This window comes from Pelodiscus sinensis, chromosome 1 (genome assembly GCF_049634645.1).
Source record: "Pelodiscus sinensis isolate JC-2024 chromosome 1, ASM4963464v1, whole genome shotgun sequence".
Classification (NCBI taxonomy): Eukaryota; Metazoa; Chordata; order Testudines; family Trionychidae; genus Pelodiscus; species Pelodiscus sinensis.
The window spans coordinates 45019317-45042889 of NC_134711.1; the positions used below are offsets into that span (position 1 = coordinate 45019317).

The 23573-nt window shown below is 41.9% G+C and overlaps 1 protein-coding gene across 1 annotated transcript in view; it reads right to left on the bottom strand.

Moving 5' to 3' along the window:
• Positions 1–9221: 9221 nt before the first annotated feature.
• CFTR (CF transmembrane conductance regulator) overlaps positions 9222–23573 on the bottom strand; it is a 144108-nt gene continuing 129756 nt past the window's right edge. The window contains exons 24-27 of the mRNA XM_075929158.1: positions 23084–23173; positions 16475–16647; positions 13378–13483; positions 9222–10811 (exon numbers count right to left, since the gene is read on the bottom strand). Of these exons, the coding sequence (XP_075785273.1) occupies positions 10605–10811; positions 13378–13483; positions 16475–16647; positions 23084–23173 (576 nt within the window). The 3' untranslated portion in view covers positions 9222–10604. The remainder of the gene's footprint in view (positions 10812–13377; positions 13484–16474; positions 16648–23083; positions 23174–23573) is intronic.

The following is a 23573-nucleotide window of genomic DNA, read 5'->3' on the forward strand; positions in this document are numbered from 1 at the left end:
ATTTTGTAAAATCGGGAATTATTTTTAAATAATTTCCTAGTGTAGACATGCTCCCAGAGACTGAAGTTTGCAGAGTAGCTGTCAAAAGTGGTCTAGGCAGGGCTGACACTTAGGATATCAGGAGACTGCTTGCTCTGATTTTCAGTCTGGAAAGACTCTTCCTGTCAGTGACTGGCTGTTTGCTGTAAGCTCCTTCATGGCCTTCTTCCTTCTGCCTCCCTCTAGCAGCTCTCCATGGTCCCCTGCTTCCTCCTTTTCTTCAGGGATCCTCTGTCTTTCTGGCTAGCCAGTCCTCCTCACTCACCCCCCACCCAAAAGATTTAAGTAATAATTAAGCAAACAGTGCTGGCGGAGCACTGACAGGTGAAATCAAACCTGGGACCTCTGGAGCTTAGTGCATGAGCTTCTACAGCTTGGAGTAAAGATCAGTTGGCCCTCAGCTGGGGCTGTAGAGCAGACTCATTATTCTCTCTCCAAGGGTAAGTCTACACTACATGGCTCAGTTGACGGAGCCATGTAGATGAGCTTTGTAGATGTAGCAAATTGAAGCGGCGATTTAAATAATCGCCGCTTCATTTACATCAAAATGGCTGCCGCACTGTGCCGATCAGCTGTTTGTCAGCACAGTGCGGTAGTCTGGACGCTCCACAGTCGACATCAAAAGCCTTTGTCGACTGCCCCAGTAAAACTCATCCCATAACTGTTACCTGGGGGAGGAAGCAATTTCTGTTCACCTCTCTCTTTCATTGATAAGCTTGGCTGACCTCCTTATCAGCTTTCTCTGTGTAAAACTTTTACACAGGGTAAGATGGACTTGTTTGGGGTTTTGGTCTCATTAGGGGGTTGGTTTCCTGGCTGCTGAGCCCTTATAGCTGAGCTCTCCTGGGGCTGAACTGATTCAACATCTGTGTTATTCTGCAGGAAGGCAGTAACCCAATCTCGTATGTCTTTTCTCAGGGAGACCAGAGCTTCTGGCCCAGCAGGATAGAGTGATGGGAAGTCCCTGAAAGCAGGTAGGTGGGCAACAGTGGCATGAACAGCACAGCAGGGGACAGACAACACCCAAGGGATTTCTGTGATTTAACCCATCACTCAGGATATCTGCCAAAGTTCTACCAGTAGTTGCTAGAGCAGGACAAGAAACAGTTTTTATGTTCCATGAGACTATATGAGATTTTGACTTCATTCCAATTCCTCAGGGTGGAAAATAAGTTGAAATCTTTAAAAAATTCACAAACCCTCCTCCCCATTTCCACTCCTTCCCCCACCCCCATAAATAAAACCTGATTGAAGTTATTAAAAAATTTGGTTTCAATAACTTCAGAAGGTTTCGTTTTGATTTTGACCTTTCTTAAGCATACATTAACTTACATTTCTAAACAGAAAGTCATTCTGAATAGGAAAAAATAGAATTTTTCATTCTGAAAATCTTGAACAAGACATTTGAAAACTGGGAACTTAAGTGTTTTTAAAATAGAAAGTTCATTGAAACTGATCCCTTCCCATGAAATTATTTAAGTAATAATTAAGCAAACAGTGCTGGCAGAGCACTGACAGGTGAAATCAAACCTGGGACCTCTGGAGCTTAGTGCATGAGCTTCTACAGCTTGGAGTAAAGATCAGTTGGCCCTCAGCTGGGGCTGTAGAGCAGACTCATTATTCTCGCTCCAAGGGTATGTCTACATTTCTGATGAATCAACATTTCCTGACCTACACAAATAAATAAACTTCCTGAGCATGTCTAGTGTTGCTGATCACCTATGGAGATAAGGAATAGTATTTCACCCATAAATAGATGACTGAAGTATCCAAAGGAAATTACTGATACAGGAAGAAAGTTTGATTTTCTTCATTCTCCAACTCTTTTTGACCTCAGTTGGAAAATCAACAGAGAAAAATCACAGATGATACCTTTACAGAGTATAGGACTTGTAGGGGTAGCATTAAATCCCACAGCAAAAAGAGCTTATCTGTTCCAGGAGAGGTTGGAAGTTATGCCCAACTTTGCCATTCATCTTTAAAAGTATCCTCCTACTATTGTAAGGACTTGTCTAAATCTGAGCACATGGTTACTAGGGGTTCAGTCCAGACTTTTAGTAAATAGCATAAAGATCAAGATCTGATGTAGCTTTTGGTGGAGCTGTGCTGCAGTCTTTGTCTAAGTGGTTTCCATTCATCCTCCCTTGTTTCAGGGAGATGCTTGTTAGTCACCAAGCGTAGACTCTATGGCTGTGTTTACACTACATGCCTCTGTCAACAGAGGCATGTAGATTAGGGTTGTAGGCAAAGGTAAATGAAGCCGCGATTTAAATGATCGCGGCTTCATTTACATTTACATGGCTGCCGCGCTGAGCCGACAAACAGCTGATCAGCTGTTTGTCGGCTCGCCGCTAGTCTGGACGTTCCCCCTGTCGACATCAAAGCCCTTTGTCGGCAGCCCCGTTATTCCTCGTGGAATGAGGTTTACCGGAGCTGCCGACAAAGGGCTTTGATGTCGACAGGGGGAACGTCCAGACTAGCGGCGAGCCGACAAACAGCTGATCAGCTATTTGTCGGCTCAGCGCGGCAGCCATGTAAATGTAAATGAAGCCGCGATCATTTAAATCGCGGCTTCATTTACCTTTGCTGAATAAACAAATCTACATGCCTCTGCCGACAGAGGCATGTAGTGTAGACGTACCCTATATGCATAAACATTCAAAGAAGAAAGGATACTTATCTTACAGTAGCTGAAGTCAAGGAGCATTGTCCAAGTTGATTCCACGACCCACATGGGGATCCTACCCAATGCCATAGGCTCTTATAATATCTGAGTTCTGCCATAGTGAAGGAAATGAATAGAATTTGTTCCTGTTGCACCCTTTAGGCCTTTGTTATGAAAGAATGAGGAGACTTAGCGTACGTCTACACTGCATGGCTATTTTCGGATACTGGAGGTATCCCAAAATACCTATCCCACATCTGCACAAGCCGCCCATTATTTCGAAATATTTTTCAAAATAAGGGGCATACTATTTCGACATCCCAGTAAACCTCATTACACAAGGGATAAGGGCTCAAAATAGCTGCGTAGACACACCAAATTGAAATAGATTCAAGAAACACAGTATGGTTAGCACAAATTGCATATCTTATTTTGAGTTTAGGGTGCTGTGTAGACACATCCTTAGTGTGCATGCATGGCTCCAACAAGCTAACAGAATGTGATCTCAAACACATGGGGGTGCATGTGATCAAGAATGGAATATATGTGGACAAAAAACCACATATCTCAAAGAACCACAGTTGCTGTAAGGTAAGTAACTATCCCCCCCCCCCCCCCCCCGTCCTAATGGAAATCTCTCCTAATCCAATGTCAAAAGATGCATCTCTAACTGTTAAATTATACACCTGATTCAGATATTTCTCTCTGGGAGCTGTCATCAGATTTAGTGGCAGGAGCACTCCAAGATTTTTACTTCTGACTGAATGAAGACACACCCTTACAGAAGTAACTCTGAGAGAGGTGCAGCATGGCTCAGTAAGCAGAACCAACATCTGTAAATGTGTTTCTCTAGTTTGACTGACTATCACTTAAGCAGTCAGCCGTGTTCTCTGTTCATTCTGTCCATGTTTGCTGTTCTTCAAACTTAGGATAAGGATGATTTATAAACTCTGAATGTAAATGAAGAACTGTTCAGTTAATGATACCAACTGGCTGTTACCATCCCCTTAAAATACTCTTTCTAGTTCTCTTGCTGGTTTCTTCTATTCTCAAATAGCATAGAAATACCCCAATTCACTTATTTGCAAGTTAATGTAAGTGTTAAAGACAGAAATCAAATTCAAACAATTATAGCTTAACATGTCAGATAAATCTCTTAGATAATAAAAAGAACCAGAAGCCTTCCGAAATCATTACATTTTGTTTAAACCAAAGTACAGTTGCTCTGCAGCACCATCTGGTGGCACTGAGGTGTACATTTAGAAGCATTCAAAATTGTCACATCAAAAGTGGTGCAAATAACTGACTTTTTTAGTTCCTTTGCAGTACCAAAACTTTTGGATCAACACAAAATGAAAGTTACATTTTTTTGGCAAATCAAAAAGTTGAAAAATTAATTTAATCTGAAAAAACTTTTTTTTTCATTTCAACATTTTCAAAACAAAATTGTTTATATTTTTTCAGAATTTGTTGTTTTTGTTTGACCAAAACAGATGAGTGAAATCAACTGTTTTCACGAATTGTTTCGGTCAACTTGTATCTACATTTTTTTATTGCTGATAAATGCAAAGTAATGCAGATTGGAAAACAAAATCCCAACTCCATGTATTAAATGATGGGGACTAAATTAGCTGTTACCACTCAAGAAAAAGATCTTGGACTCACTGTGGATAGTTCTCTGAAAGCATCCACTCAATGTGCAGCAGCAGTCAAAAAAACAAACAATATTAGGAAAAATTTCAAAAGGGATAGAGAATAACAAAGAATATTTTATTGCCTCTGTATAAATCCATGGTGCACACACATCTTGAATACCTTATGCAGATATGGTCACCTCATCTCAAAAAAGATATCTGGTCATTGGAAAAAGTTCAGAAAAGGCAACAAAAATGATTAGGTGACAAAAATGAAAAGGCAACAAAAATGATCGAACAGCTGCCAGATGAGGACAGATTAATAAAACTGGGATTGTCAGTTTAGAAAAGAGAAGACTAAGAGGGGATATGATAGAGATCTATTAAATCATGGCCAGTGTGGAGAAAGTAGATTAAGGAAAAATTATTTACTTGCTGCCATAACACAAGAGATAGGCATCACCAAATGAAATAAATAGGTAACAGATTTAAAACAAACAAAAGGAAGTATTTCTTCACACAGTGCACAGTGAGACTATGTCTAGGCTGCAGCCTTCTTTTGGAAGAAGCTCTTCCGGAAAAACTTCTGAAAGAGCACATCCACACTGCCAAAGTGCATTGAAAAAGCGATTTGCTTTTTCGAAAGATAGTGTCCAATCAGTGTGGACACTATCTTGCATATAAGGTCATCCAGAATCAGTTCACCAGTTGCTTCCGAGTGCTGGTGCCAGAGCCTAGCAGAGACGTGCTTAAAGGGACCTTCCCCCCTCTCTCCCCACCGGACAGTCGTTTCTCTGCTTCTCCTGCATACTTGCTACTTCTTCGAGGGACAGCAAAGCTCTCTCAGTGCCTGCTTTGGTTGCCCAGCTTTTTTGGACGCCACAGCATTTTTCTTTGTGCCATGGAGCTGGAGCTGCCCCATGGCATGTGATTGCCCCACATGGCCATGATGCAGTTTCTGCAGTAGTTTGAGCAGGCTGCCTCTCTGCCCCTGCACAAACTTGACTCCAAGCTCATTCTTGAGATCCTCTCCCTGTGTGTGGGTGCAAGACCCGTGCAACTGAACACCACAGTCGAGAGGCTTTTTAGCAGGCCGGACACCAGTTCGGACTGGTGGGACTAGCTGGTCATGGAGCGATGGGACAACCAGCAGTGGCTCCAAAACTGTTGTATGCGGAAGGTCACCTTTTTGGAGCTGTGTGCCTGGCTCGCCCCTGCCCTCCAACAACACGACACCCTGGAAAAGGGAGAACCTGGGAAAAGCGGGGATTGGAGGGAGCCTAAGGGAGAAGGGGAAGCCCCAATCCCTGGGGGGGTTGTGCCCTCCCACCCTCACACAGCCCTGCTGCTGTGGAGGTGACCCCATATACAGTGGCTCCTGGGATGTTGGGGGGAAGGGGCAAGCACCTCCCAAGGGTTCACGCACGCCCTCTCATTCTCTGTTTTGTGTGGTTTTTCAGTCTCCTTTTGCAGGTTGAGGGCCATCAATTCCATCCTGCTACGCAGGGTCATCGCCTCGGAGACATGGACCCGATCGTGGCTGGATTTGCTGCTCTGGGGTTCCCAAACTGCAGTGGAGCCACAGATGGGACCTACATCTGGATTTGTGCACCTGAACATCGAGCAGCCCAATCTATCAACCACAAGTGCTATTTTCAATAGTGCTACAGGCCCTGGTCGACCACCAAGAACAGTTCACGGACATTTCTGGTGGGTGCTTGGGCAGGGCACACGATGCCCATGTCTTTTGCAACTTGAGCTTCTACAGCAAGCTGGAGGTGGGCTCATTCTTCCCCTGCCGTGACTTTGTGGTTGGGGCTGTGCAGATGCCACTGTGCATCATGGGGGATTCAGCCTAACCACTCATGCCATGGATAAAGAAACCCTATACTGGCCACCTGGACCCCAGCAGGGACCAGTATAACTCCCACCTCAGCTGAGTGAGGATGTAGGTGGAATGCACCTTTGGGCACCTCAAGGTGTGTTTCAGGTGTCTCCTGACTCACCTCGATGTGGGGGAGCACAACATCCCCGAGGTGGTGTTGCCATGTTGTGTCCTCCACAACATTGTGGAGAGGAAGAGGGAGGCCTTCCTACTGGGGTTTGGGGCAGAGGCTGGCTGAGAAGGGAGGGACTTCAGGCAGCTGCGGAACCCAGTAACTCTCCCCAGGACCTCCCCACTAAGGTCTTTATTCTGGCTTGTTCCAATATCCCTTTCCCACCACAAACCCTCCATTCACCCCTTCCCTAACTTCAGAATAAAGACACCTGTTTGTATTTTAACAGAACAAACTGTCTATTTATCTTTCATTTAAAAAAGCTGGGGAGCGAGAGGGGACCTCAGAGTTGACAGTGGTGTGGTGGGTAGCTGGATTTCCCATCTTGGGTGCGGGGACCTCGTTGAACTTGGGGTTGGATGGGTCCTGGGACCACAGGGAGTGGGGAGGAGAGGGGGAAGAGGGACCGAGCATGGGCATTGCTTGGAGAGGGAGCAGAGGCATCACTCGGGGAGGGGGAATGGGCATAGTTGGGGGGCAGGAGGGTAGTAGGCAGGAGCAGGGAGAGCAGCTGGGTGTGCCAACATTTCCTGCATCATGGCACACGTTATTGCCCTGTCGCATGAGCTGGTTCCACATGCGAGTCTGCCACTCTGCATTCTCCTGGACCTTCTGTGCCAGGGTCTGCTGCCTCATCAGCTCCTTCTGGACCCTGGAGCACTTTCGGTCCCCCGGGGTCAGGCAGCTGGCTCAGGTGGCATGGCTTACCCCTCAGTCCCAACTGGTCTGCCTGAGGAGAATAAAAAGAGGGAGAGGCGGATCCATGCAGACACTGTCCTTGAGGCCATGCCTTCCTCTGTGAGTAGCGACTTACAGTCCTCAGCCAGAGGAGGGGGATGTCCCAGGAGCAAGGCCATATATAGCCTGCACAACAGGCCCTGCGTCACAGGAGCTCTGAGGTGCCCAGGGAACCATGCTGGCTGCTTCCCTCCTTCCCCCATGGACAAGCAGGCAAGGGAAGTGTCCGGCCACAATGGGATCCCCTGGGCAGCAGAGGAGCTGGGAGCAGCCTGGTCCTCTCTGGGGCCCGTACACACACCTGCGCCTTGAGGCGCTGTCGGTGGGAGCGGGTGATGCCTTGCATGTGCAGGCATGCCCGTGTGCTGGGTGTGGCACTCCTTGGGGTGTCGGGGCCTGTGCCTGCACCATTGTGGCTAGCCTTCTTCTAGCGGTGTCTGGTGGTGGGAGGGTATCCCCTCTCTGGGGCCAGACTTGTGTGTGGCCTCCCCTGAGCCTGAGAGTGGGAGCCTGGGTGGGCTGAGGGGCTGCCTGTTGAGTCCACGTGGCACACAATAACGCTGCATGTGATTCCACATGCACGGACTGCAACATGATGTCCAACCTGAGCAGGCTGAGTGACGCTCACACCCCTCCTGCCCTGCGCCCGCCTCCCCCGCCCTGTGTGTGTGACAAACTGAGAGCACTTACCTGAAGATCCCTCCCCAGCATCAGACGATGTCTGGGACACATCCTGGCTCACAGCAACTGGCTACAAGGACAGCGTCACTGTGGCCATGTCGTCACTGTGGCCACTGTCCCTCATCCTTGTCGTCCTCTGTGACCTCCCGGCGGGCAATACTGGGCATTTTGAGCCCAGAGTCCACAATAGGGATGGGGAAAGGGCTTCCTCACCCTCCATGATCTGGTGCAGCTCGGTGAAGTAGGGGCGGGTGTGGGGTCCTGCCCCAGAGCCTGACCTGTGCTCTCTGGCCCTCATTTATCCCTGGCGGAGCTCCTTCACCTTACTCCGGACCTGTTTCAAGGTCCGGAGTAGGTGTCCCTGCTCTGCCAGGGACTTGGCCATCCAGCCATAAATGTTCATATTGTGGCAAGTGGAGCGGAGATCCTGTAGTGTCTCCTGAGCAGGATCTCTGTGCCAGATCACAAGGGTGCCCGCCACTTGGAACCCCTCGGTGGGTCCTGGGAGCCCCGGTTGTGTTCCCTGCGAGAGCCAGGGAGGTCTCGGGAGGCTTGTAGTTGTGCCATGGGTCAGAAGGCCTGTGGCAGGGACAGCTGCATGGTCAGGGTGCTGATCTCAGGCCGGCTTCCTGCCACAAGGCTTGTCCAGGGTGCCTGTAGCTTTAAGAGGTGCCAGGAGACAGGAACTATAGAGTTGTGATTACTTTGGATGGAGTGGCCACCAGGGCACCTGTGTTATTTCCTGACGGCCTCTTCTTTCAAAAGAAAACCCTCTTCCTCGTCTACACATGCCTTTTTCTGAAAGAGCTCTTTCAGAAAAAGCATTCTTCCTCATAGAAAGAGGTTTATAGCTGCCAGAAAAAATCCTCTGGTCTTTTAACTTTTTTTCGAAAGAATGTGATTGCTGTGTGGATGTAACTCAATTTTTTTCAGAAAAATGGCCATTTTTCCAAAAAAACTCCGCAGTGTAGACATATCCTCACCCAGACTAGGGGATGCTTCCCAGTTAACCATTCCATATCCCAACTCTTGTCTGACCACTATGACCATTCTTAATGATGAAAAAAAAATTAGCCAAAAAATTTCACCCTGCTCTAGTCATAATAACGGTCAGCAGATCCAAAAGAACATTTCACAAATAAGTTTGTGCCCAGGGGAAACTACACATTTTTGTAAGGAACTTTGAATTGTTGTAAGTACATGCAACTTCCCTTAGCAGTGATATAGGGATTGCTGTTTGTGACCTTACTAGAAAGAACATCTCAGTTTAAAAGGGTTTAGAAAAATCAACACTGTTTCTAGAGACATTTATACAGCTGCATTTAGCTTAGAAACCATGAGCCATAAAGCCCACAAGGAAATATATAATAGAATGGTCTTTTTAACAAACAAAACAAAACAATGGAATTGTACACAAAGCCTTAATTTTATTGACATAATGTATGTAATGTTGTCTACTTTGGTAATAAATAGAATAAAAAAATTAAATGCATTTTGTTTGGTAGGCAGTGTTCACTTAGTAGCAGCAGCAGAACATTTCTGTTGCAACTACCATGATTTGTTACATAGCAGTTTGAGTTCAGAGAGATTTATTTAAATAGAAGCCTGACACACTTGTCTTTCTAGACAGCTTCCATGCACACCAATAAAGATGACTCTGGATGCTACTAGAAATGTCTCTGGGCTACTGTCTTTTTTTCAGTTTTACTCTAACATGCAATAAAAAAGGACTAGTAGCATAAAAAGGATATGTTTCAAATATAAAAATTCTCTTTATACAAATATATTTTTCTTTATAGTGCCTAATCACTCTTAAAATACAGCATCCTCGTAATAAGTGTTTGCAACAATATTAAAATAAATATTCTAGAGAAAAGTTCAGTTGCATCTGAAAACAGCAAAACAGATGCATATAAAACCTGATTTCATTATTAAGTCTAGTTCAAAGTTTTTGTTATTTATACAAACTGTGATAAAAAGCATTAAAGGTGTCTGACCTAACCACACAGAATATAACTCTTCAGCAGCTGGCTGTCCTGCCATTTACTCCAATTGGACTGCCCATATTAACATGCAGTCATCCAGTAAGATTTTGCAAGTCTCCTAGATTCCAAAAGGGAAATATTAACTCCCATGATAATCGTTTAACTGCTGAGGGAGGACATATGTTGAGCAGCTTGAAAGCCAACATCCTCTTTTTCCTTCATTCTCACTTGTATGCTTGGAGCTGTGCGGTGTTGTGAAAGGATATTTCCCTTTTCGGCAGTGTTGAGATACAGTAAGTGCATGAAGAATGAGTAGGAGGAAATATTCTGAGTGGGTCACAGGTGCAAAACTACCATTGTACCTTTTTTTCATTTTAGTGTTTTCCATTAACCTTGGGTTTAACATTCCTCCTCTGCCACCTTCCCCTCTTTCCAAACACACGTCAACAACATTTTTAAAAATTTTATGAAATGATTAAGTTGATCTAAAAAAGCTCCTACCTCTGCACATGATCTAGTTTTGTTCCAGAATAAAGCAGCTTTTACATGGAAGCCTGGCTTACCAGAACGAGTGGTAAATCTTCAAGGATATGCAATGCCTCACATACAATTGACCATTGGAGGGCAGCCACTTCCATAAATGTCATTTAGTGAGCTGTATCTGATGCCTCCTGAAAGTCTAAATCTGTGCGTGTTCCTGCGATTTCAGTGGTACTGGTCATGCGTCTCATGTTTTTGAGGTATGGTAATTTGTATTCCCCCATGTCCCACTCCAACGGTTAAGAGGAAGCATGTCCACCCATTCTTACAGCCTGGTCTCTTGCACTTCTTCTTCTGTCTCTTCCTGCAAGGCACTGATTTTGGGTCTTGACTTGCGCTTGCTTGAATTCCTGCGGTGTAGTGGGAAAAGCTTAAGGCGATCGGAGTAGCTGATAGCCTGCCTGAAGGAATTCTTTTCAATCAGCAGCTTCTGGATTGACTCGTATTGCCTCACTTTATTCTCTTCTATTACCTAATTAAACATATTTAATCAGTTAGACCTATATCAATAGTGTTGCTAGAATTCAGTTTGCTAAATTAGCAAACAAGCTGGCACAGATTGACAGAAGGAGAACTTCAAGAACTTACATTGGGAAAAGAGAAAAAAAGTTGATTCTATGTAGTCTGAAATGTCAAATGACTAATTTTCGTTATAATTCAGAAAAATATTTGGGAAATATTCCTGGCACTCAATTTGAAAAATTGTTCTTTTTTTTTTCTCTTTTTAGCTCACTTATAAAATGTGAGACCTAAATCCCCAAATATGTTTTATTTTATCAGCATTACTGAGAAATGACTTCTGATATTTTGATGGGGACTGAAAAAATCCAGGTGGCATTCATGATGGAATTACAAAGAGTTATATTATAAAGAGCTTCATAATACAATAAATCCACTTGAAGATAAGCAAGGAAGGGGCTAACCAGGGGAATATAAGACAAAGCACTAGAAGGCTAGAGGAAGGGAACCCAGGGGGAGGGCTTTCCCTTCTCAAATTCAAGCTGTGTACACCTCAGAGGCTATACTGGAACAGCTTTGTCAGTGTAATTATGTCAGCATAACCCTGTAATGCAGGCATAGCCTATGCCAATGGAAGGAATGTTTCCATCTGTAGAAACACCACCTCTCCCTACAAAATTAGCTGTGTCAATGGAAGCATTCTTCTGTTGACATAACCATATCTACACTGAGCTTAGGCTTCATCTTTTGCACCCAGGTACATCCTGGAATGTATTTGGGTTAGCAGGAGCATGGAGAAGAATAGGGGAAAGCACCACATTTTACCCATGTCAAGTTTTAATAGGTTATAAACACCAAGTTATAAAACTTTGAGCCTTAATATTTCAGTGTGGATCAAAACCACTCTTTCTCCACACTCCAATACCCCATCTTCTTCAATTCAGATCATGTGGACTTGTTAGAGTATATTTCCAGCACAGGGCAAGATGAGCGGGCAAAGATATGAGTAGGTATATGATGTATATTGGATAGATGGTAGTGGTAGTTGGGGAACTGACTGGATCCCTTATCTTTTCATTTCCAAATAGTCTCATTTTTAAAAAATTTAAATAGTTCTCAAATGTTTGGAAAGAATCAGGTGTTACCTGATAACACTGAAATACATTTTAACCATGTGTTAGAAGGTTTTTGTTTGTGAATTAATATGTATAACTAGACAGGACCTTAATAAATCAGATTCCACAATGTTCTATGCAAAGAACTCCTTCTTTTACATGAGCATATAGTTCAGTATAAAGTATAACAGTGTTTCAAAAGGATCCCATTAATCCACTTCCATTTTAGATTACATTTTTGCTACCCAATTCTATAGCAATGCAACTATACAATTGCTATAATTAAAAGAGAAAACCATACACTTAACCAAATGTATATGGAGGAAAATATTCTGAGTTATATGCTAGCAAAAGAAATATTAAAATAGCTTACTCTCTGAGCATAACTGTCTGGATAAAAATTCTTAGAGAGTAGTTAAAAATGGTTCACAGTCATGCTGGAAGGGCATAACAAGTGGGGTTCCACAGGGATCTATTTTGGGACCAGTTCTATTCAATATCCTCATCAATGATTTAGAGGATAGCATACAGAGTATGCTTCTTAAGGACAAAGGCAAAGTTCTCTGCTTAGGAAGGAACAATCAGTTTCACACATACAGAATGGGAAGCGACTGTCTAGGAAGGAGTACTGCAGAAAGAGAAGTAGGGGTCATAGTGGACCACAAGCTAAATATGAGTCAGGACTGTGACACTTGCAAAAAAGTAAACACGATTCTAGAATGCAATAACCCATGCAAGACACGAGAAGTAATACTTCAGCTCTACTCTCCACTGATTAGACCTCATTGGAGTATTGTGTCTAATTCTGGGCACCACATTTCAAGAAAGATGTGGAGAAGGTTCAGAGAAGATCAACACAAATGATTAAAGGTCTAGAAAACATGAGTTATGAGGGAAGACTGAAGGAATTGGACTTGTTTAGTTTAGAATAGAGAGGACTGCGGGGACATGATAGCAGCTTTTAAGTATCGAAAAGGGTGTTACAAGGAGGAGGGAGAAAAATTGTATCCTTGGCCTCTGAGGCTAGGACAAGAAGCAATGGGCTTAAACTTCAGCAAGGGAGGTTTAGGTTGGACATTAGGAAAAACTTCCTAACTGTCAGGGTGGTGAAACACTGGAATAACTTGCCTAGGGAGGTTGTGGAATCTCCATCACTGGAGATATTTAAGAGCAGGCTGGACAGACATCTATCAGGGATGAGCTAGATGGTGCTTAATCCTGCTGTGAGGGGAGGGGACTGGACTTGATCTCTTGAGGTCCCTTTCAGTTCTATGATTCCATGTACAATATGATAACAATTCTCAAGCACTTCAAGACAATTAGCATAAAGAAGGCACCAGGTATTTGAACCAACTCTGGACAGCAGATGTGACTAATGTAGTGATAGAAGAGTTACTTAAAATATTGTGCAAAGTCCATCTCTGCTAATTATAAGGACATCAGTTTAAAAAAAACAACACTCACCAAAAATTGCTGACATTCCAACATTGCTTCTAGTCTGTGTTCTGAGAGTATTACTGTACAGTTTGCAAATGCATGCTTGAGAGTTTTTCTAATCACCTGGAAAGCTCTGAAAAGGAAAATAATTTGGACATGTACAATGTTATACAGAAATTGGCCCATTTTAAGAAGATTATAAATTTTTAGCCTTTTGATACTGAGCTACACCTTGTAAAGATTTAGAATGATACAAAATTATATTCCTGCTACAGTTAATTATAAATTTTAAGTTGTAATTAAATTTTAACACATTTTTATAATTCTAAGATGTGCGTAGAAATTTATGATGTCCCTTTTAGTATATATGCTATCCATTATTATCACTATTATGGGGTAATTCCCCTATTTCTCTGTCTTAAGTAGAAATGAGTTGAACTAGTTCATTTTCCGTCCAAAACAGCAGCAATTTTTAGTTAGGCCCATGATTTTCTCAGTTCAGTGTATAAATAAATGTGTGTTGTGTACCTATATGAAGTGCCACACTCAGAGTATTCCCCACTGCAATTTGAAACATATGTCTGGTTCATGCCAGCTGACTCAGGCTCATGAAGCTTGGACTTCAGGGCTATTTAATTGCAGCATACCCTGTGGGAGGATCCCAGAGCTTGGCTGCAGCCCTAGCCAGAATGTCTACAACACAATTAAACAGCCCCTCAGCCCAAGTCAACTGGCACAGGTCATGTGCCAGTGTCTAACTGCAAGGTAGACACCCTCAGTGGTGTTTCTGAGAACTGCACGATAACATTGCTCAATGCTGCGGGATGGTTTGCAGTTGGGCCACCACCAAACGCTCACTTGGGTCATCAAGCTATTAAAATAATGAGAGATGGAATTAGTGCTAACCATGTTTTGTACTCACACACACTGACAATTACTGACTTTTTAAGTCTCTGGACCTTGAAAAGGCATCAATGTGTAATCTTTGGCCTGCAGTTTTTCTCATGCACCAGTGTACAATGTCTAAGGCATTAATATCTCTACCAAGTGCTGTCTCAGGTGTGCAGTTCCTGAGAATTGCATCCAAAAATGGTTGCTATTAGGGCTGTCAATGTGCATTAATGCCTGTGATTAACGCAGAGCACAATTAATGCGTTAATTTTTTAAATGCATTAATCACAAGCGTTTCTGCAGTGATTAATCACGCCACTAGGGCATTTCAAAGGGGCAGCACAGTGGGAGCCCAGAATCAGCTGGAGTCCCCAACTGACCCCGGGCTCCCTGCAGTGGTGTCCCTTTGAAACCATGGTGTTTTAAAGGGGCAGCACCCCACAGTTGATCCCGGGCTCCCACGATGCTGCCCCTCTGAATCACTGCAGAGGTGTTTCAAAGGGGCAGCCCAACTTGGAGCCCAGGGTCAGCTGGAGTCTTATTATTGTTTAACGGTGCGATTAATCATGATTAATTTTTTAAATCACTTGACAGCCCTAGCTGCTATTATAAGAGAAAGAGATTTACAATGTAATAAGAAACAAAAAAGATGTATTTTTTATGTACAGTCACTGTTTTTTTATAGGCGGAAAATAATTTTATTTCAAACCAGTAAAAGACACTGTTAGGCTGTGTCTACATTGGTGCGATCTTGCGCCAAAGCAGCCGCTTTTGCGCAAAACATGCTGCCTGTCTACACTGGCGGGGAGTTCTTGCGCAAGAACACTGACGTTCTAATGTGTGAAATCAGTGTTTCTTGTGCAAGAACTATGATGCTCCCACTCAGGAATAAACCCTCTTGCGCAACTGTTCTTTTGCAAGAGGCCAGTGTAGACAGGCAACATGAATTTCTTGTGCAAGAAAGCCCGATGGCTAAAATGGCCATTGAAGCTTTCTTGCACATCTCTTGCGCAAAAGTACATGCCAGTGTAGATGCTGTCTTGCGCAAATACTTTAATGCAAGAACTCTTGCGTTAAAGAGTATTTGTGCAAGATCATGCCAATGTAGACACAGCTTACAATAGTCAAGTGGTGATATAGTGAATGAATTCACTATAGGAATTCTCTCTCCTTTTTTTAATCCCTTGCTCTAGCCTCAGTGAATTTTTAACCAAATATTGTAGATTTTGCTCTGGAAGCAATATTGTTTTAAGTTTCAGCCAAAAGATCACCTGTTTTTATTGGTGAGTTATAAAATGCTAAAATGGGAGTTCATTCCAGGCAGTTGTCTCATCGTTTCCTTGTGTTCCCTCCCATCCGTTTGCTAGATCACTGTAGCCTTCCACTTATATTGTAAATGCTTTGGGGCAGGGATTGTCTGTGTTATGTGTTTGTACATTAACTAGCTTAATGAGGCCTTGCCCTCTAGTTGCTACTGTGCTGGAAATAATAATTAGTAATCAACAGTAATGTGGTCTTGCGTATTGAGCATAGGGCTAGCAGCCAGAATTCCTGGGTTTCTAAACCTAGTTGTGATACTGACTTGCTTTGTGGACTCAGTCAATTTGCTTAACTCTTTGGGTCAAATTGAGACCTCATATAGTTAATGGAGTTATACTCCTATATTAGGATGAATTTGGCCTTCTGTGTTAGTTTCCCCACACGTATAATGTACCTATATCCCAGATGTGGTGTTAGTACCCTTTGAAGTAAGCTGTAAATACTTTATTAAGTGGTTAATTGTGATTTGAATTGTACACCAACACGAGGGTGGTGTAAAAACTTTGCGGAGTACCCAGACCTTCTGAATGTGCAGCAGTAAGTGAGGATACTTGCCTACTTACTTTCTGCTTGGAACAGCTGAGCAGAGAAAAGTAGGGATGATACTTGCTGTCTACCATACACACCCTGGAAGAGTAGCTGAGCTCAATGCAGGGGTTGTAATTTACCACTGATACAGGTCACCTGTAAATTATTAATCTTCCTGGAGCAAAAAGAAAGCATGGGCAGGACAGCCTGTAATGCACAATGCCTCCCAGGGTAGCTACGGGGACAGTATAATTTACATATCATCCTTTCAGGAATGTACCCTAAAAATGACTAAAACTGTGACAAAATAACTTTCTCTGTCCTGCTTGCCTCATTGGCTTCCCAATCTCACACTGGAATATAGTAAAGAATCAGGAAAACTTACATAGGATCAAGATGAGCACTTGGTTCATCAAGCAGCAGAATTTTAGCTTTACTGAGAACTGATCTGGCAAGACACATCAATTGTTTGTGCCCATGGCTGAGGACACAGCCACCATCTAGAAGAACAAAATCAAGCTGGCCTGGAAAATGCTCTATTACAGACTTCAGTCCAACCTGTAGGAGATAAAAATCAAAGCAGAAAGCTGTATAACAGAAATTGGTGCTGCTGGCAGTTTTTTACAGCACCCCATCCTTTTCTGTCTTTTGATTCTGAAACTGAACAGAAAATGTGAACTGAAGCAATGAGAGTCCTGGATATAAAAGTATCCAAAACAAAGAGTTGGAAGACGTGAAAGATCGTACATTTCTACGTCAGACTGAACACTGTCAGAACATGAGAGGTAGAGTTATTTGCTTGTAAGACATAATGAAATTTGGTGTTTTGACCAAAACGTTCTGACTTAACAGTCTAAAATGAAAGCAGCTCTTTTATTCAGTTGTGATGTGCGTCATCAGTAATGCCGAGGGAAGATGTTTCCAAAAGCAGTCAGGGTTCCTTAGTTACAAGAAGCAGATTTCTCACACAGTGCACTACACCAGGAGAAAAATAATAAAGATCTCCAGAGCAGTTGTAACCATGGCTTTGAGACCACTTTCATTTACTTCTTCCCTTGTCTGAAAGATGGTAAGAAAGCTACATATCTCGAATTCTGTGTATTTAGTAAAATACTTCTGGCATCACCATCTGCTCTCGGAGCACTGTGAGTCTTGGTCCAAATGGGATAAGAATTTGCCCTACAGACTGTAAAATTTTTTGCATCAAACTGGAATTCAAGGGCAACTGAATTGCCTTCCATTTGTGTTCTGGGGTGCTTCTTTTCCCTCTTGGAGTTAAATCAATTCTGTATCCCACTATGAAATATTTTAGCTTGTTTCCTCAAAATGCCTAGATTCACTGCAGTCTTTGGCCTGGACAATCTTTTAGGGGCATCATCTCAGAAATTTTTATCTTACCAACTGCTTTTGTGAAATCCAAAACTCAACAATGTACATTATTGTATTATGATAAGATATGCCACAAGTTAACTTGCAGTAAAACTGAAAACAGTAGTTATAAAAGGCATAAACTGACTTTGCAAAAGCAATTTGAAATTTTGCAACTAATTTTAATTCTGAATCACAAGGCAGGAAGAATTCCAAATCCACTTCCTTCTCATCTAACATAGGAGCTCCAGTAAAGCAAAATGCCTAAGCCCAGATGAAGAAGGTCTGAAGAATTCAGTTGGCTGTTTGGTTTGGTGGGGGGGGGGGGGGGTTCAGCAGCATACCAACTGTATGAAGGCACTCATCACTTTTTCACTCCTCAACTATGTCACTCAGAGTATGTCTACACTGCAACGCTATTTCAGGATACTGGAGTATCCTGAAATAGCTATCCCACGTCTTCACAGCAAGCCCATTATTTTGGGCTCACTATTCCAACATCCCTGTAAACCTCATTCTACAAGACACAAGGGATATTTCAGAATAGCACTTTATTTCGAAATTTGGCACTGTGTAGACAGCGCCAAATGACTAAATAAACTATTTCTAAATAGCATTGAAATAAGATATGTAATTTGCTTAGCTCAAATTGCGTATCTTTTTTCTAGTTACGGTGCTGTGTAGACACACCCTCACTGTCTGAGCGAGCCAACTGAGCCAATTATACAATAAACAGACTCTAGAAAGGATACTTTCCCTTTAAAACAATGTCTGCACTAGTCACAAGGCCAAATTTTGTTCTAATGCATATTCTTGTAGATCTCTTCATACTGATGCAGTTGCACAAATGTGACAGAGTGAAATTTGGCTTATAGAACTTGCATAGCACTGTAACATGATGCTGCTAGAACATTGGGCTACCACCACAGTGAAGTGTTCGAACTTAGTCATTCCATACTTTGACTTAAACTACAGAAATTCTTAGGCTAGGGTACTGATCTTGGTTGTAAGAGCCCATTAGTTCAAAGCCCCTTTTAACTTGATAAGGAGAAGGAATTGGAGTGCATTCTCAGGTGCTTTGCCCAATGGACTGTAAAAGTTTTGCATCAAAGTTTTAGGCTTCAGTGCAGTTCACAAAATTTCATCTGCACTTGGTAGGCACCTGTGGTTTTGCACTGAATCACACTGAAGCTTTGGATCAGATGCCTCATGCTAAAGAGGGTCCTCTGCTGAGACTTGCCAGCCAATTTAGGTACCTCCTGCAGCCTAGATTTGATGCCTAGCTCTAAGAAAGGAGCAGGGTTTAGCATTCACTCCTGTTGTCAGCCTTAATCATAGGCTAGCTTAGTTTGGTACTTTGGAATGAGATTCACAAAACCCAGCATGCTAAGTGGAAAGCAGTCTCTCCCCCTGTACTGTATCTGAAGCTTAGCCACCTAACTCAGGTTTTGTGAATTCTAGGGCAAATTAGGCATTGCAACACTCAGCTTTACAACATCAAAGTACCATTGTGAACCTAGTCTCTTGATCTTAAAGGTGAGCTGCAAAAGGTGTTATTAAGTTCTGCAGTAGCTGCTGAATGTCCTCATTACAACCTGCAGCATTACAAGTGGAGCACACGCATTTAATCCAGAAAAAGGTAACAATTTTTTTTACGCCATTCTCCCCAGGTCACACCAGCTGTTAGCATTCACTAACAAACCATAGCTTTCAAGGGAGCACAGAGTCCATACACAATCAGATCAATCCTGGGTTCTTTTAAATCAAAATGGGAGTCTAACAGTTCTTTTTTAGATATATATTGGTATCTAAAATAATAAATTGAAAAACTGTGGTATAAAGGGTTTTTTTTCTTAAAGGGGCTTTCCTGACTCATTATGGTATATTCCAGATGGTCCCTACTTCCTAATAATACACACTTTAAAATAAAAATTCTTCTAGTATTATAAAAAGGACTAAATCTTAAATCTCCTTCTTTGTACCTAGAGAAGAAATTCTCAACACACACATACACACAATCCCCCTCCCCCTCCCAAAAACCACACTAGAATTTGCTTGTCTATTCAACAGTGGGAGCAGTGTCCCATGCCTGGGAGGCACAGGCTCCAAACAGACTAAGTGAGGCGAGCCAAGATTGCTATTCCCTCTCAGCTACTCATGCTTGAAAACTTTCAAATATGAGTGACAGAAAAATTGTTTTTGAGCAAACTAAAATGTTCATAGTGTCTGCATGTCTCAATAGATCAAATTATGTTTTAAAATGTTTTTTTCCATTTGAAAACCAAAATTTTCACTTAGAAATAAACATTCAATTTACTACTGAAAATTTTGATGTAAGTGGGCTCATCCCCCATCATTTTTGTCAGAATTTTCCAGGGAGAGACAAAAAAATTCTGATCAGCTGTAGTTTCAACCCAACTCCTACTGCGTATTTCTGAAACTTCCACTACAGTCTTTCTAGGGGGCTGGCAAGGAACAGTCCTGGCTCTCTCTTTCTGGGATGTGAGGAAATAAAAACAAGAACCTTCTGTTGTAGACCTTGTGGGCAGGGAGAGAAAGACAGCAGACTATGCACCAATACCAGAGCTGCCATACCTTCAGGGAAGAAGGAATTTGTCTGCTGCTGATTATCTGACTCTCTTGTCCATTCTAAGGGATGAATGGTACAGGTGAGACAGTGACCAGGTGGCATGTTTGAGGGTGGTCATGACTGAGCAGGGCTGACTGGGAAGAAACAAAAGGAGGCAAAGACTGATAATGACTGGGGATGGGGAGGGGAACTGAGCGAGCAAGAGGCAGGGATAAACTGTTGGAAGGGGGCATGTAATGAACCATACAGAATCTTCTGAGCTTTAAAGGAGCACTTTATTGGGCATAAGACTGTCCACCCCAATTGTCAAGCATGTGGGGGGAAAAAAAACCCAGAGAAGGTATAGGAACAGAGCAGTGCCCTGCATCTTAACTGAAGAGCCTTTGGGGGTAAAGGTGCCATTTGTAAACCCCAGAGATTGTTCAGTATGAGCAGATAAATGAAGCGCCTGAAAAGTGCTGCAATCAGGTGATACTCATCACATGATCAGGAGCTCATGGGAGGAGCTGGTATTCTCTTTGAAGGGAACAGTGAGCCAGGGCCTAACGCTCTACTGCCTTGTATCTTATCACTAAGGCTAAGATTTAGTCACAGGATGTTTTTAATAAAAGTCATTGACAAGTCCTGGCCACTAAACAAATCACCAAAGCCTGAAGCCCTGCAGTTTGTGGGTGGCAAACAGCCTGAATGCTGCCATGGGGAAGGAAGTCATGGAGGTCACCTAAACTCAAGAAATTCACACCTGTCTCAAATAGCCTTAGTCATTACTTATGCCTGTGCAAAGTGCAGTGCTACCAGAGCTCCTTTGCAGCCTCTCTGAACAACATTAAATGACACATGTGCAGAACTTTGGGGAAGCAGGTTCAAAAATCTCATCTGAGAAAGACTTCCTTATGTTTCAAAGGTGCTTGGCATGTGTCCATCTTATTTCTGGGTTGTATAATTGTATGTTCCTCTCAATTTGTATGTAAGTATGTTGCTGACTACCCAAAAGCTGAGCTTGACCAGAGAGGTTGGCCACTACTGCCTAGATCCTGAAGTTAATACCTTTTCAACTGAATCTAAGCACTAGATGTGTGGCCCTGAGAGAGAAAGAGAGACTCTTAATGTTTGACACAGACTCTTGTGCTTTTTGAGGTTGCCACAGAAACAAGGGAGGGAAAGACTAGTGTTGATAAAGGTGCAAGAAGACTGTGGGGATTGACAATGCTGTACCCTAAATTAATCAGTCAGACAATGAAAGTTAAATGCACAGAGCGGTTTGCTTCACTTTTTTTCCCCGCTATCATATCTTGAAGTGTTGGCACTTCCTACCATGGTCTGATAAGCATTTTTCAAACATGGAGGGGAGGAGGGAGACTAGCTTTTTATATTCTATGTACATTATTCCCATTTTAATACAGTGTTGATAGTGGGCATATTTTGATTTCTATAGTACTGTGATTTTTTTTGCTCATGCTCATCTGGGGTCCAATCCTGTAAGAATTCATATATGAATAGAAAAACATGCACTATTCACGTGCATATATTTAAATATGTACACGTGTTTGCAGGAGAGAAGCTCTAGTTTGCATAATATAAGCTTATCTTTAGTTGAGAGAACTTTGTATTAACTGTTTTCCATTTAAAAATTTATGTATGGATTTATGTATCCAGGGGTGCTTGAAAGAACATAACCAAATCATCAACTTAGCAAGAAAACCACCAATTTCTTCCTGTTGGGTAAAATCAAATCTAAAGCTCCACTGTTTCCCCAATTCCCATGGGACTTCTAGTTAACACCATGCCAGAATGCATCTTTCCATGACATAAACTGCATGTAAGTATTGAAAGGAGTGATGTCACAAAGTGGTACATTCTGGGTCTTTTACTAAGCCAAGAAATGCTAGGGAATTGCACTGACTGAACATTTTTTTTTAATAAAGATTAGTTTAAAACTTATTACTAGGCTGAACACACATCTTCAATTCTTACTCTCAAGGCTGGCTCCCATAGTTGGGATATGAGATCCCTCTAGGATGCTTTTCATGCCAGCTTTATAGTTCATCTTGAAATAGTCTGGTTGAAAATTGTTGTCTAGTGACATTTTAATATGACTGGAAAAACAACAGAATGATAAATGGTGCAATGAATTTTCTAAATGAACTTCCTCATCTGTGTTTCTTGCTGGGTCATCCAGCAGAGCCACATCCTGAAACCTTACCTATGCTAAATAATAGATCAGAGTACTCGGACTGTGTTCTATGCAAGTTTTATTAATGTTTTCCTCTATTTAGCTTTGCCAAAAGCAGCTTTGTTGGGTAATAAGCAAGGTATTAACCTTTCTCTGTGTTTTGTTTCTAAGACACTATGTAAATGTAACACAATATGAACACTCAAACTACATTTTTTATTACTGTTGTTAAGTCAGAAACTGAATAATAACGGCATACTTAACACCTATAGACAGTTCTGAACTGCATATAGACAATAACCAAGTCTAACTATTTTTAGAGGTTTGGAAGGCGAAAAGAAGAGGTTAGGATTTTAATGAGAAAATACATAAAGACGGTGTGTGTGAGGGAAGAACCCAAAATCTATTTAGACTCTCCTTACTGGGGCTGAGCTTTGAATAATCCGGTATTGATGAGGATATATGCAGTTTACACATTGGTTGCACCTACAGGATGTGGCCACTGATAGAAAAAGAAGTATCATCTGCTTACTACTTAAACTCCAGTTTACATGGAGTGGGCTATATGTTGTCCATGATCTCCCTATAAACATGTCTGTGCAAATAACTTACTTTAAAGACTGTACACCGATGGCCAGACATGGTCTGATAATGTAAAACACTTTTTTTTAAAGAGCAAGAAGTAAGGATAATTCTACACATTTCTAAATCTCTCTTCAGTTTTTTTTAGCATCATATTATATGTCATGCTACATACATAATAATTGTATAGTTATTGGGCTAAATTTCTTCCCACTGTAACTCCCTAGATTATAGGGAAGTTGTTCATCAATACTATTTGCATAACACAAAAACAGCTTTACCTCATCTGCAACTTTCCATAATTCTTCATCACTCCATTGTCCATAAGGATCCAAGTTTTTCCGAAAAGACCCAGAAAATATAAACACTTTCTGTGGAAGTACATAATAAATAAGAGATTTAAAACTGCATGGCAAATCAAAGTAAGGATGGTGAGGGCAAAAACTGTCAAATGTTTTAATTAAAATTTGTTTGACAAAACTGTTTTGACATTCATTTTAGAAAGAATAAAAATTTGAAAATATCAAACTATCCCATTTTGACATTTTTGGAACAAAACTTTTTTCATTTCAAAATAACTTTGTGCTTTGAAATCGACAATGTATTTTAAAATATTATATAAATATTTCAAATCAAAATAAATTCAAAATATTCTTTTTCAGATCTTAATTGCCATCAAAATTCAGGTTTTTTGTCCAGATTTTGGATATTTTTTTCCAAAATCTTGAGCTTTCTTGTGGGACAGGAAATCAATTTACTGACCAGTTTTAA